This window comes from Giraffa tippelskirchi, chromosome 3, assembly GCF_054371585.1.
Source record: "Giraffa tippelskirchi isolate mGirTip1 chromosome 3, T2T-mGirTip1v1.2.pri, whole genome shotgun sequence".
Classification (NCBI taxonomy): domain Eukaryota; kingdom Metazoa; phylum Chordata; class Mammalia; order Artiodactyla; family Giraffidae; genus Giraffa; species Giraffa tippelskirchi.
This window is the reverse complement of record NC_137277.1, coordinates 65,057,034-65,071,510: the sequence shown is the minus strand read 5'-3', so window position 1 is coordinate 65,071,510 and position 14,477 is coordinate 65,057,034. Positions and strand designations below refer to the sequence as shown.

The following is a 14,477-nucleotide window of genomic DNA, read 5'->3' as shown; positions in this document are numbered from 1 at the left end:
AGGAAAATGGAGAATTTGTTGCTAGCAGACCTGTCCTAAGAAAATGACAAGAGGAAGTTCACTAAACAGACAGTAAATAATAAAAAAAGAAATCTGGAAACATCAGGCGGTAAGAAAGTATGGTCACACCAGAATACATGTAAATATAACAAAAACCACATCTTGATTTTTCTAAGTTTGACAGCCATATTTTTTTATACGTCATCTGATCCTCAATACATGTAGAAGAAATACTTAAAACAATGATACCATAAAACAAGAGAGAAAAAGGGAATTTAGAGGTAATGGTTTGGGCTTCCCTGGTGGCTCAGTGGTAAAGAATCCATCTGCCAATACAGGAGAGACAGGTTCAATACCTGATCTGGGAAGGTCCCACATGCCACAGAGCAATTAAGCCTATGTGCCACAACTACTGAGCCTGTGCTCTACAGCCTCAATTACTGAGCCCATGTGCCGCAGCTAAAGATGCCCCCACACCCTAGAGCTACTGCTCTGCAACAAGAGAAGCCACTGCAATGAGAAGCCTGCGCATCACAACTATAGAGTAGCCCCCACTTGCCACAACTAGAGAAAAGCCTGTGCAGCAATGAAGACCCAGCACAGCCAAAAATAAATAAATAACTACGATTATAGAGGCAATGATCTGACACTTCACTGCACTTGATAAAATGTGATCATTTGACTGAAAAACATGCATATATGTATAATAACTAGAACAACCACTAAAATATTAATAGCAACACAAAGAGATACTCAGAACATTACAGATAAATCAAAATGTAATTCTAAAACATGTTCTATGGGAATTCCATGGTGATCCACTGGTTAGGACTCCATGCTTTGACTGCTAAGGGCCCAGGTTACATCCCTGGGCCCAGGAACTAAGGTCCCACAAGCCATGTGGTACAGCCCAAAAAAATAAAAATAAGTAAAATAAAATAAGACATGTTCCAATAACTCACAAAAGGCTATGTCAAAGAACAGAGACATGAAAAATAGAACAAAAACACAAACAATAAAACAGCATGCTTAATGTATCAAAATCACATTATATGTAAATGATCTACAGGAAAAGATGACTGATGTGTTTTGATACAAACTTGAAAAAGTATTATATAAGCTTTGAGATCCAATTCACCATATAATAACCAGAGACAATAATATCATATTGTAATTATGTAAGGTAATAAATATTGCCACACTGGCACTCATTTACAATATATAAAAGTCTCAAAGTAACACGGTACACCTTAAACTTACACAATAAAAATGTAAATGTCCTAAATACACCAGCTACAAGAAAGAAATCTGTCAGATGAGGGGGTGAGGGCATGACCCAACTCCATGTTGCCTACAAGAAACAACATGCTGTCTCTAAGAAACACACTCCAATGTATACGTAAGTTGAAACAAAAAAGGCTAAGCCCATGAGCCACAACTACTGAGCTGTAAAGAATCCACCTGCAATGCAGGAGACACAAGAAACACAGGTTAGACACCTGGGTCAGGAAGATCCCCAAGAGAAGGAAATGGCCATCCACTCCAGTATTCTTGCCTGGGAATTCCCACGGACAGAGGAGCCTGGAGGGCTACAGTCCATGGGTTGCAGAAGAGTCGGACATGACTGAGCACATAAGCACAAGCTTTACTTGAGTGCGTGCTATGTGTGTTTGCATGCTAGAGCCTGGGAGCTGCAATGACTGAGCCCACGTGCTCCAACTATGGAAGCCACTGTACCCTACAGCCCATGCTCCACAACAAGAGAAGTCACCACAATGAGAAGCCCATGCACTGCAATTGGAGAGTAGCCTTCACCTGCCACAGAGAAAAGTCCCCGTGCAGCAATGAAGACCCAGCACAGCCAAAAATAAATATAAATAAATACATACATAAATTTTTTTAAAAAAATTAACTGCTAATGGAAATGACTTGTATGTAAACCCTAGGACTATGAACTATCAGAAGATAACATAGGAGAAAACCTTGGGAAACATGGTCTAGGTGAAGTGTTAAACGTGATTGTTGTCACAATTCATAAAAGGAAAGACTAATAAATTAATTAGACTGTATTAAAAACCGTGAAAGGCACTGTCTAGAGGATAAAAAGATATGCTACAGATCAAACATATATATAAGAATTCTCAAAACTCCACAATAAAAGAATGATTAAAACAATAGAAAGTGAACAGAAGGCATGAAGACGCAGCTTATGTGAACAGCATATACAGACGGCAAACAAGCACAGAGATGCTCAGCACCACAGGCTGCTAGGGAGACGCAATGAAGGTCACAGTGAAGCATCACTACACACCTACTGAACACTTAAAAGAAACAACAGTGACAATACCAAACGCTGGTGGGATACAGAGAAGATGAATCCCTCACACACTACTGATGGAAAAGTGAAATGGTAGAAAAATTCTGGGAGGTAGTTTGCCAGCGTTTTAAAAAAATAATCATATATTTTAATATATTCAACTTATCAACTGCATTTTGGGGCATTTTTTCCAGAGAAATAAAACTTTATGTCTGCACAACAACCTGTACATGAGTGTTCACAGTAGGTTTACTGGTAACAGTCAAAATCTAGAACAACCAACCCCCAACAGGTAAATGTCTCTCAATACAAAATGTGGTACACTCATATCATGGCATACCAGTCAGCAATAAAAAGGAACAGACCACTGACACATGTGACAATTTGAATGTTGCAATTTAACAATGCAACAAGGGCACTGTGCCGAGTAAAAACATCAAACTCAAAAGATCACACACTGTATGATTCTATTTACACACACTGTGGAAATGACAAAGTTATATAGATGGCCAACAAATCAGTGACTGACAGCAGTTAGGGAAGGGGAAGGAGGGTGTGACTATAAGAGGGTGTAGTAGGAACAGGAAATTATAAACAGTTTTACATCTTGACTGAGGTAGTAGATATACATATCTACACGCATGGTAAAACGACACAACCAGATATAAACACTATACCAATTTCAAACTTCTGGTTTTGATTTTATTTACCATGTCACAGCTAGGGAACAGGGTAAAGAGTACATGAGATTTTTCCATATTATCTTTGCAACTTCTTGTAAGCCTACAATTATTTCCAAATTAAAAGTGAAAAAAGAGAAAAAAAAAGCAAAAGTGCCTCCCACAACAGAGACTTCTATATGCAGCACTGCACACCTGGCACCTCTAATTAGGGCACACACCCAAACGTATTTGGCATGTGATTTTAGGGTTCTGGGTTTATTTCTTCAAATTAAAAAAGCATTTTTTTCTGATTATAAAGAGTAGTCAAGTAAAAAAATTAAGTATAAATTTAAATTATCAGAATCATATTATTAATACCATGATTTATTTTGGGGTCTATCTTAAAAAGAAAATATGAACATGAAGATTATATAAAGCAGTTGCTTTATGAAAGCAAAAGATGACAATAGATAATTTGTTTACGATAGAAAAAGAAGGAAAGAAGGGAAGGGTTTCAAGTTTAAAGAAGGAAAGGGTTTCAAGTACATTTCTAATTTCTCTGATACTGTCTGGTTCAAAGTTTTCTTTTAGTTTTAAAAGGATGGTAGCACAGAGACCCCAAGTTTCCCTCAGTTGGATTCTGTAAAGTGAAGATCTGCTCCCTACCTCAGGGGTTGGTGCAGCATACGCTGTGTAAGGAGGTGGGGAGGAAGCCACAGCTGTCTCATCATACATGACTTCTGAGCCAACATAAGCCTTGAGAGGAGAGAAATTGTGGGGAAAAAAAAAAATTAAAGGCCAAAAAGTTTAATCTTTGAAGAGGAAATATAACAACTCTTGGAGAAGCAATGACTAGCAAGATGACCTTCTCCTTGCCCTCCACCTTGCATTTAGTGTCCTCTGAATTAAAGAGGAGTTAGTCCTCCTCAGTCACCAGTAGCAGGTAAAAGAGTTCTCACTGCCCAAGAAAGCCACAGAGCCTCCAGTGTTACCCAGGCCCTTTAAAAGATGTTATACCACTCTCAACAAGCCTTTTGTTCACAAATAAAAATCCTACAGTCTAAAATGTAGCAGGTAGGGATATGTCCTGCACTCACAATCTGGTTTTGACATTAAAAACTTTTCAACTCTTTCATTAAATTACCCCCCAGTGGAAAACAAAAATATATGCGCTTCTTTAAAAAAAATCCACATAGAAAATCACCTTGGCTCTTCTCCCTAACTATATGAATCATCAATATTAAATAACTTCGAGTACAGGATTTTCATCAAAGAAAAGGTAATGGGAGTTTTAGAGTAAGCTTAGGAGGAAGAATAGTCCTGAGGTAACAAAAATAGTAAAAAACAGCATTTGAATATTAAGTCTGTTTACTTTCTTTTCCCACCTATCATTTAAAAAGCTCCCTCTATCTGTTTCTTTTCCTCCTAGAGAAACAAAGGAAAAAATAAAATCCTATCTGAAGAATGAAAGAAAATGTTGACCACAGAGGGAACTGCCTTTGACTCCCTGACAGACACAAAGATGGTACCACTAGCCTCTACAAATGAGATTTACTGCCTCAGTTACCTCCTAAAGTCAAAAGAAACTAGAGACAAGTACAAGACTCAAAAATGTCTATTTCACAGGCTGAGATGCTATACATGAAAAGAGCCCTGTAATCCCTTTTGTGCTTTCTCTGCCAACCACAGCAGAATTCAAAGTGCTGTAAATCTTTGTGAGATATAGAAATTTCTAAAAAATAACACTGGAGTCAATGTGCCTGCGTTAGACTGGCTCCTGCCAAAATGTTTTCCAAAATCCAGCTTCCTCACTGTCAGTGAAACTTAGCCTGTCTATCTGCTTGCTCATCCAGGGCCGAGTGACAAAAAAAAAACCCTCTTCCCCATTTTCCTTCTTACCCTCCTATTCTCCCGTTTTTTACAGCAAGACTATGAGAAAACATTGTAAGTGACTGCCATTAGCAACTTACTGTGTTTGTCCTGGAATCCTGGAGTGTAAACTTCCAGGCCCTGAAGAAAAGAAAAAGAAAGAGGTACTTTATTTGAGGCAATCCAACATCTATTTCAATGGTTCTTAAACCTGCAGTGGCGTCAGAATTTTTGAAAAACCTTGTTTTAATAACAGACTTTTAGCCCTTTTCATACTATTCGTGGGGTTCTCAGCCACCTTACCTGCCTCCTGAGAAATCTGTATGCAAGTCAAGAAGCAACAGTTAGAAGTGGACATAGAACAACAGACTGGTTCCAAAACGGGAAAGGAATATGTCAAGGCTATATAGTGTCACCCTGTTTATTTAACTTAAATACACAGTACATCATGTGAAAGACTGGGCTGGATAAAGCACAAGCTGGAATCACGATTGCTGGGAGAAATATCAATAACCTCAGATACGCAGATGACACCACCCTTATGGCAGAAAGTGAAGAACTAAAGAGCCTCTTGATGAAAGTGAAAGAGGAGAGTGAAAAAGTTGGCTTAAAACTTAACATTCAGAAAACTAAAATCACGGCACCTGGTCCCATCACTTCATGGCAAATAGATGGGGAAACAGTGGAAACAGTGACAGACTTTATTTTGGGGGGCTCCAAAATCACTGCAGATGGTGACTGCAGCCATGAAATTGAAAGACACTTGCTCCTTAGAAGATAAGTTATGACCAAACTAGACAGCATATTAAAAAGCAGAGACATTACTTTGTCAACAAAGGTCCGTCCAGTCAAGCTATGGTTTTTCCAGTAGTCACGTATGGATGTGGGAGTTGGACTATAAAGAAAGTTAAGCACCAAAGAATTGATGCTTTTTAATTTTCCCGTTGGAGAAGACTCTTGAGAGTCCCTTGGACTGCAAGGAGATCCAACCAGTCCATCCTAAAGGAAATCAGTCCTGAATATTCACTGGAGGGACCGATGCTGAAGCTGAAACTCCAATACTTCGGCCACCTGATGCGAAGAACTGTCTCATTTGAAAAGACCCTGATGCTGGGAAAGATTGAAGGCAGGAGGAGAAGGGGACAACAGAGGATGAGATGGTTGGAGTGGCATCACTGACTCAATGGACGTAAGTTTGAGTAGGCTCCAGGAGTTGGTGATGGACAGGGAAGCCTGGCGTGCTGCAGTCCATGGGGTCGCAGAGTCAGACGTGACTGGGTGACTGAACTTAGCCCTTGCCTCAAGACTCACTCAATCAACTAACTTGAGACATGCACTACGAACATATAATATGTAAAGAAAAAAATCTATAGTATTGATACATATGTAATATTTAAACTATAATCTATACGAGTTTTTCTTTTTTTTTTTTTTTTTAATTTTTGGCTGAGCCATGGGCATGTGGGATCTTAGTTCCCTGGCCAGGGATGGAACCCATGCTCCACGTAGTGGAGGCACTGAGTCTTAACCATTGAACCATCAGGGAAGTACTTCACTTTTTAATAAAAGTAAAATGCACCATGCTTAATTAACTATACTAAACCTATACTTTATCAGTTCATGTTACACACACAGATCTATTAATATTTGATTTTTTAAATGGCTACATAAAGTTCCACGTATGAGATTTAGAAGGTCAGCAATATTTTGCACTTAAAAATAATGCTGGTATTCAAGAAACTGATATATAACAAATTAAGTTTAAGGTGTATAATATGATGATCTGAATCACATATAACATAAATTGATTGCTACAATAAGGTACCTCTACCCCTACACACCTGATTAATTTTTTACTTCTTTGGTGATAACATTTAAGATCTACTTTTCAAGTATATGAGACAGAACTATTTATTATAATCACTGCTGTACAAGAGATGCTGAGAACTTACTCAATCTTATAGCTGGAAGCTTATACCCTTTGTCCAACATCTCACCATTTCCCTCAACCACTGGTAAACACTCCACTTCTATGAAGATGAAAGTGTTAGTTGCTCAGTCATGTCCGGCTTTTTTAGATTCTTCACATAAGTGAGAAATACAGTCATTTTTCTTTCTTTGACTTACTTCACTTAGCATAAGCCCCGCAGGATCCATTTATATTGTTGTAAAAGCAGGGTTTCCTTTTTTATAGTTGATTAATAGTCCATTGCCCACACATGTGCAAGTCTGTGTGTGTTTGTATATGTATCATTTTATTTATCAATTCATTCATTCTTCAGACACTTAAGTTGCTTCCATGTGTTGGCTACTATGAATAACGCAAGAAACACAAGGGTGCAGCTATCTCATCAACACAACCATTTAATCCCTTCAAATATATGTAGAGAAGTGGCATTTCAGAATCATGTTAGTTCTATTTTTGTTTTTTTGAGGAACCTCCATACTGTTTTCCATAGTGGCTTCACAAATTTACATTCCCACCAAAAGTGCACAGGATTCTCTTTTCTCCACATCCTCACCCAACAACTTATATTTTGTTTTTTTGGCAACCGCCATTCTAAGGTAGTCATACAACTGCACTCATTTCACATGCTAGCAAGATCATGCTCTAAATCTTTGAAGTGAGGCTTCAACAGTACATGAACTGAGAACTTCCAGATGTACAAGCTGGATTTAGAAAAGGCAGAGGAATCAGTGATCCAACTGCCAATATCCACTGGATCATAAAAAGCAAAGGAATTCAGAAAAACATCTACTTCTGCTTCATTGACTACACGAAAACCTTTGTGTCAATCACAGCAAACTGTAGAAAATTCTTAAAGAGAAGGGAATACTAGACCACCTTATCCGTCTCCTAAGAAACCTGCATGCTGACCAAGAAGCAACGGTTAGAACTGGACATGGAACAACGGACTGGTTTAAAATTGGGAATGGAGTATGTCAAGGCGGTATGTTGTCACCCATGCTTGTTTAACTCATATGCAGAGTACATCATGCAAAATGCTGGTGTGGATGAATCCAAAGCTGGAATCAAGTTTGCTAGGAGAGGGCTTCCCTGGTGGTCCAGTGGTTGAGAATCTGTCTGCCAATGCAGGGGATACAGGTTCAATCCCCGCTCCAGGAAGATCCCACATGCCTCGGATGAAGCAACTAAGTCTGTGTGCCATGCAACTGAGCCAGCACTCTGGAACACATGCTTCACAACAAGAGAAGCCACCGCGGTGAGAAGCCTGCGCACCATGCTCTCCACAACTAGAGAAAGCCCCAGAGCAGCAACAAAGACCCAATACGGCCATAAATAAATCTTTAAAAAAAAAAAGATTGCTGGGAGAAATATCAACATCAACAACCTCAGATATGCAGCTGATACCAACCTAATGCCAGAAAGTGAAAGGGAACTAAAGAGCCTCTTGGTGAAGGTGAAACAGGAGAGTGAAAAAACTGTTTTAACAACAGGGTTCTGTAACAACCTAGAGGGGTGGAATGAGGAGGGAGGTGGGAGGGAGGTTCAAGAGGCAGGGGACATAAGTATACCTATGGTTGATTCATGTTGATAATTGGCAGAAAACAACACAATATTGTAAAACAAAATAAATTTAATTTTAAAAAAATTCAGCATTCAAAAAACTAATAAGCTCGTGGTCTCCGGTCCCATCACTTCATGGCAAACAGATGGGGGAAAAATGGAAACAGTGACAGACTTTATTTTGTTGGGCTTCAAAATCACTAAGGACAGTGACTGCAGCCATAAAATTAAAAGATGCTTGCTTCTTGGAAGAAAAGCTATTGACAAACCTAGACAGCATACTAAAAAGCAGATAAGACATCGTTTAGCAGACAAAGGGTCCATCTAGTCAAAGCTATGGTTTTTCCAGTAGTCGTGTATGGATGTGAATTACCATAAAGGCTGAGTGCTGAAGAACTGATGCCTGGTTAAGAAACAGACTCCTCTGACTCATCTAGCCCTTCAAATCCAAACAAGGCAAGTCTTTCAGTGTATTTTTAACTCTCCTCCCTCCTCTATGACAACACCTCCCATGTTTCATTATTAAACTATTCTAAAATTTTAGTTCTAGATGTTTTTTTCCACTATTACTTAAAGGAACAGTCCACACATATGACATTTCAGCATACAGTAGAGTAGAGCAGTTAAGAACAAAGGGCTTTAAAGACAAACACCCTCTTCCAACAACACAAGAGATGACTCTACACATGGACGTCACCAGATGGTCAATACTGAAATCAGACTGATTGAATTCTTTACAGTCAAAGAAGGAGAAGCTCTATATAGACAGCAAAAACAAGACCTGGAGCTGACTGTGGCTCAGATCATGAGCTCCTTATTGCAAAATTCAGGCTTAAATTGAAGAAAGTGGGGAAAATTATTTTCTTCCACTCAGGTATGACCTAAATCAAATCGCTTATGATTATACAGTGGAGGTGATGAATAGATTCAAGGGATTAGATCTGGTAGACAGGGTGCGTGAACAATTATGGATGGAGGTTCACAGTATTGCACAGGAGACAGTGACCAAAACTATTCCACAGAAAAAGAAATGCAAGAAGGCAAAGTGGTTGTTCCAAGAAGCCTTGCAAATAGCTGAGAAAAGAAGACAAGGAAAAGGAAAAAGGGAAAAATATATACCCAACTTAATGCAGAGTTCCAGAGAATAACAAGGAGAGATAAGACAGCCTTCTTAAGTGACCAATGCAAAGAAATAGAGGAAAAACAATAGAATGGGAAAGACTAGAGATCTCTACAAGAAAACTGGAGATACCAAGGGAACATTTCATCCAAAGATAGGCACAATGAAGGACAGAAACAGCAAGGACCCAACAGAAGCAGAAGAGATTAAGAACAGGTGGCAAGAATAACACAGAAGAACTACACAAAAAAGGCCTTAATGACCCAAATAACCACAATAGTGTGGTCACTCACCTAGAGCCAGACATCCTGGAGTGTGAAGTCAAGTTGGCCTTAGGAAGCATTACTACGAACAAAAGCTAGAAGAGGTGACAGAAATCCAGCTGAGCTATTTAAAATCCTAAAAGATGCTGCTGCTAAAGGGCTGCACTCAATATGTCAGCAAATTGGGATAACTCAGCAGTGGCCACAGGACTGGAAAAATGTCAGTTTTCATTCCAATCCCAAAGAAAGGTAATGCCAAAAAATGTTCAAACTACCAAACAATTGTGCTCATTTCACATTCTAGCAAGGTAATGCTCAAAAATCCTTCAAAGTATGCTTCAACAGTATGTAAACCCAGAATTTCCAGATGTAAAACCTGTATTTAGAAAAAGCAGAGGAACCAGAGATCAAATTGCCAATATCTGTTGGTTCACAGAAAAATCAAGGGAATTCTAGAAAAACATCTACTTCTGCTTCATTGACTACACTAAAGTTTTTGACTGTGTGGATCACAACAAACCCTGGGAAATTCTTAAAGTGATGGGAATACCTGACCATCTTTTCTGTCTCCTGAGAAACCTGTACGCAGGTCAAGAAGCAACAGTTAGAATCAGACATGGAACAACGGACTGGTTCAAAATTGGGAAAGAAGTACATCAAGGCTGTATTTTGTTACCCTGCTTATTTAACTTATATACAGAGTACATCATGCAAAATGCCAGTCTGGATGAACCCCAAGCTGCAATCAAGGTTGCTGGGAGAAATACCAACAACCTCAGATATGCAAATGATACCACTATAATGGCAGAAAGTGAAGAGGAACTAAAGAGCCTTTTTTTTTTAACTTGAATTTTTTTTAATTAATTAATTTTTTATTGAAGGATAATTGCTTTACAGAATTTTGCTGTTTTCTGTCAAACCTCAACATGAATCAGCCATAGGTATACATATATCCCCTCCCTTTTGAAACTCTCTCCCATTTCCCTCCCCATCCCACCCCTCTAGGTTAATACAGAACCTTGTTTGAGTCTCCTGACAAGGGTGAAAGAGGAGAGCGAAAAAGCTGGCTTAAAACTCAACATTCAAAAAACTAAGATCATGGCATCCAGTCCCATTACTTCATGGCAAATAAACGGGAAAAAGTAAAACAGTATCAGATTTCATTTTCTTGGGCTCCAAAATCACTGCAGACAGTGACTGCAGCCATGAAATTAAAAGATGCTTGGTCTTTGGAAGGAAAGCTATGACAAATCTAGACAGTGTACTAAAAAGCAGAGACCTCACTTTGTCAACAAAGGTCCATCTAGTCAAAGCTATGATTTTTCGGGTAGTCATGTACAGACATGAGAGTTGGACCATGAAGAAGGCTGAGCACCGAAGAATTATTGCTTCAAACTGTGGTGCTAGAGAAGACTCTTGAGAATGTCTTGGATAGCAGGGAGATCGAACCAGTTATTCCTAAAGGAAATCAATATTCATGGCATATTCATTGGAAGGACTGATGCTGAAGCTCCAATACTTTGGCCACCTGATGCAAAGAGGTGACTCCTTGGAACAGACTCTGATGCTGGGAAAGACAAGGCAGGAGGAAAAGGGGATGACAGATGATGAAATGGTTGGATGGCAACATTGACTCAATGGACATGAGTTTTAGCAAACTCTGGGTGACAGTGAAGGACAGGGAAGCCTGGTGTGCTGCAGTCCATGGGATCACAAAGAGTTGGACACAACTGAATGACTGAACAACAACAACCCACTTTATAAAGTGAGGATTAAACAACATATATAAAGCAGTCAGCACAGAGCCCAGTTCAAAGTAAGTGTTCAATATACATAAGCTTAAATTATTAACTAGTAAAAACATATAGATCCAATTTATAAAAAAGCAGCAAACTGGCTTGATGTGTTCATTTCTCCATTCGTCTTTATGAAAGCTACATCTCTGCCAGAAAGTGACATTTATGATTCACTAATATAAATGAGAATGTAAAAAAGAAACTACATCTGGCATTTAAAATAAACCCTAGAGTTTAGCATGCCTATATTGAGGATAAGTCTAAGTCTAAGTCGCTTCAGTCGTGTCCGACTCTGTGTGACCCCATAATAAGCATATATGTAAAATGCAGGGTCAGGGACGCTAACAAACTGGCCACCTGGATTTTATAAAAATGTCATACACATATGAATATTTTAATATACAGGAATATTATTATAATCTGTTAATGAATCCTCAAAATGTCCAGAGTTAACCTATGGTAGTGGTAGAGTGTGGACAGAAAAAGAAAAAAAAAAAATCAGAGTTTTCAATATTCTCGTCCTAAATTAATGCTATGTATGGGATGTTATGGGATGAGAATTAATAAAGCTGGGCTTTCCTTCTTATATTTCTATACTCTTTCTTCAGAGATAGCAAATGGGAGTAAGAACCATCAAAAGAGGGAAAATGCTATATAATACAGATGTTAGTGCTATTTAAAAAAATATTTACATTAAAATAACAAGATTTAATGGTAATTCCTTGCTAGTCCACAGGTTAGGATTCTGCATTCTCACTGCTGTAGGCCCAGGTCTGATTATTGGTTAGGGAAATAATATCCCACAAGCCAGGCAGCACAGCCAAAAAAATCACAAGATTTAAGAACCCACTTAGCTATGCCCATCATCCAATTCACATCTAGTAATGAGAAAAGAATGCAAAGTGACTATATCTAATACTTTGTGCCATACTCACTATATCAGGACACTGCATGAGCAGCTCTGCAGAGGCAGAAACTAGCATCAGGGTATCAGACATGGACTAAGACACTGTTAACATTTCTTTCACACACCTCTAAGTCACTTATTCTGCTGCCTAAAGAAAAACTTAACTCCCATTCTTTTCCTTTCCTGCAACTGGAAATTAAAACAGAAAATACTTTTTAAGTTAAACACATCAGAAAAACTTACAAACAATCATCTGTGCTTTCTGCACAAAGACTGATGGTTTTTCCATCTCGGCAAACAATCTGCAGCATACAGTCTTTTGGCTTCCCATCTGGCGGCTGAATATCTGTAAAAAATATATAGAAATATTAACACCACTTTTTTCCCCCAAGGATTTCTTCTTAATAGCTCAGATAAGCAAAGGATAAGTACTTCAGAACATTGTAATTATAAAACATTTTTGTTCTGCCCTACAGAACCAAACACAATGAATCATTACTCTGTACTAACTAAACTTCCTGCAGGAGAAACAAGTAAGCCTCTTCTAGAGGGCATCCACATATGGTGATACACAGAACAGCCCAGACATTAGAAGAATAAGCACGATGAAAAGTGCTGCAAAGCATCAGTTGCTGGAATACTTACTTCCTTTATTCACAGGAAGCATCAAACTACATCACTGCTTTAGAAGTGAGAATCAGACGTTCAAAGTCTCTGGGACTTCACTGGTGGCCCAGTGGTTGAGAATCTGTCTTCCATGCAGGGAATGGGGGTCTGATTCCTGGTTAGGGAACTAAGACCCCACATGCCACGGGGCAGCTAAGCCCGAGCAAAAGCCCGTGTGGCACAACCAGAGAGACTGTATGCCACAACTGCTAAGCCCACACACTCTACAGCTCATGCACCACAACCAGAGAGAAGTCTGCATGCTGCAGCAAAGTACCCGGCAACAAGGATCCCACGTGCGGCAGCTAAGACTCAACACAACCAAAATAAATAAATATTTTTTTTAAACAAGCAAAAAAACTCATAAAAAGAAATAAAGTATATCTGTGTACCAAGAAGTATAAGACCTATGATATCTGAGCCTGGTTCAAGTAAGAATTTCAACAGCTAGTCCACAGAAACTTGTGTTTCAAGAACTTATATGGGCAGGATGTTATAACATCAATGGTTACTACAGTGGACTCTGTACTCCAGAGCTAATAAAACAAACAGGGAAGTCCACATATGCCATTAATTAGAAATAGAAAAGTCTGTGCTTATTAAAAAACTATTCCTTCAAAATTTATATAAGAGGTAACTCCGGGAAAGACATCAGATTTTAAGAAACTGACTGGAGCTGTAATCAATAAGCCAGTTTCTGAGTCACAAAATCTAAACTACCTAGCGTAGCTCCATCCTTCTTGGGGTTCCCAGCACTCTGATTCCTTAGTTCTCCACCACTTTCTTTATGAGAGAGAACAGAAATGTGGACTAAGGGGTCTATTCAGAGGAGAAAATAAATCTGCCGACCCATATGGGTTATAATCCCAGTGTCTGGTTTCATCTGGTTACCTCTTCCTACATGAAACCCTTCTTTGATCTGTAAATGAAAGCAAAATGGCTCAGAAAGAGGAATCACTCCCACCAAGAATGGGGAAGGGTAGGTGACAGAAGCTGGACACAGCAAACCCATTTACCCCGACATTCATGTCCCATGCGGATGTTGATGCAGTCCACTGGCATGTGGACCTTATCTTCTACACTCTGCCGAGTTTGGTCATCATAATAGATCAGGTGACCATCTGACCACAGGTCAAACCAATTCTTCTTCCAGCGCTTCAAAATAGTACCTGAAAAAAAGTGGAAATGTCGGCTTTGAGAGGAAAAGCAAGGACTTTGTCCTCTGACTCACAGGTAACAGAAACAAGAGAAACTTGCCTCTTGCCCCAAAAGTATCCCTGCATATGACTGCCCAGAGCAGTCTATCCAAATGGAAGTGAAAGCAGACCCAGACTGCATGAACACTCAT

General features: G+C 39.1%; 1 protein-coding gene across 32 annotated transcripts in view; it reads right to left on the bottom strand.

Annotated features, from left to right (window-relative positions):
• Positions 1-14,477, bottom strand: part of PLEKHB2 (pleckstrin homology domain containing B2) — a 294,333-nt gene that overhangs the window by 264,630 nt on the left and 15,226 nt on the right. For 29 of the 32 annotated variants that reach the window (XR_014080345.1, XR_014080350.1, XR_014080353.1 and 26 more), the window contains 4 exons: positions 14,146-14,298; positions 12,707-12,809; positions 4,950-4,989; positions 3,646-3,735 (listed from right to left, as the gene is read on the bottom strand). Coding sequence is in view for 23 of the 32 variants with exons in the window: in XM_081583157.1 (XP_081439283.1) it covers positions 3,646-3,735; positions 4,950-4,989; positions 12,707-12,809; positions 14,146-14,298 (386 nt within the window). In the remaining 9 variants the exon portion in view is untranslated. The remainder of the gene's footprint in view (positions 1-3,645; positions 3,736-4,949; positions 4,990-12,706; positions 12,810-14,145; positions 14,299-14,477) is intronic. The other 3 variants (XM_081583175.1, XM_081583173.1, XM_081583176.1) reach the window with 2 other exon arrangements.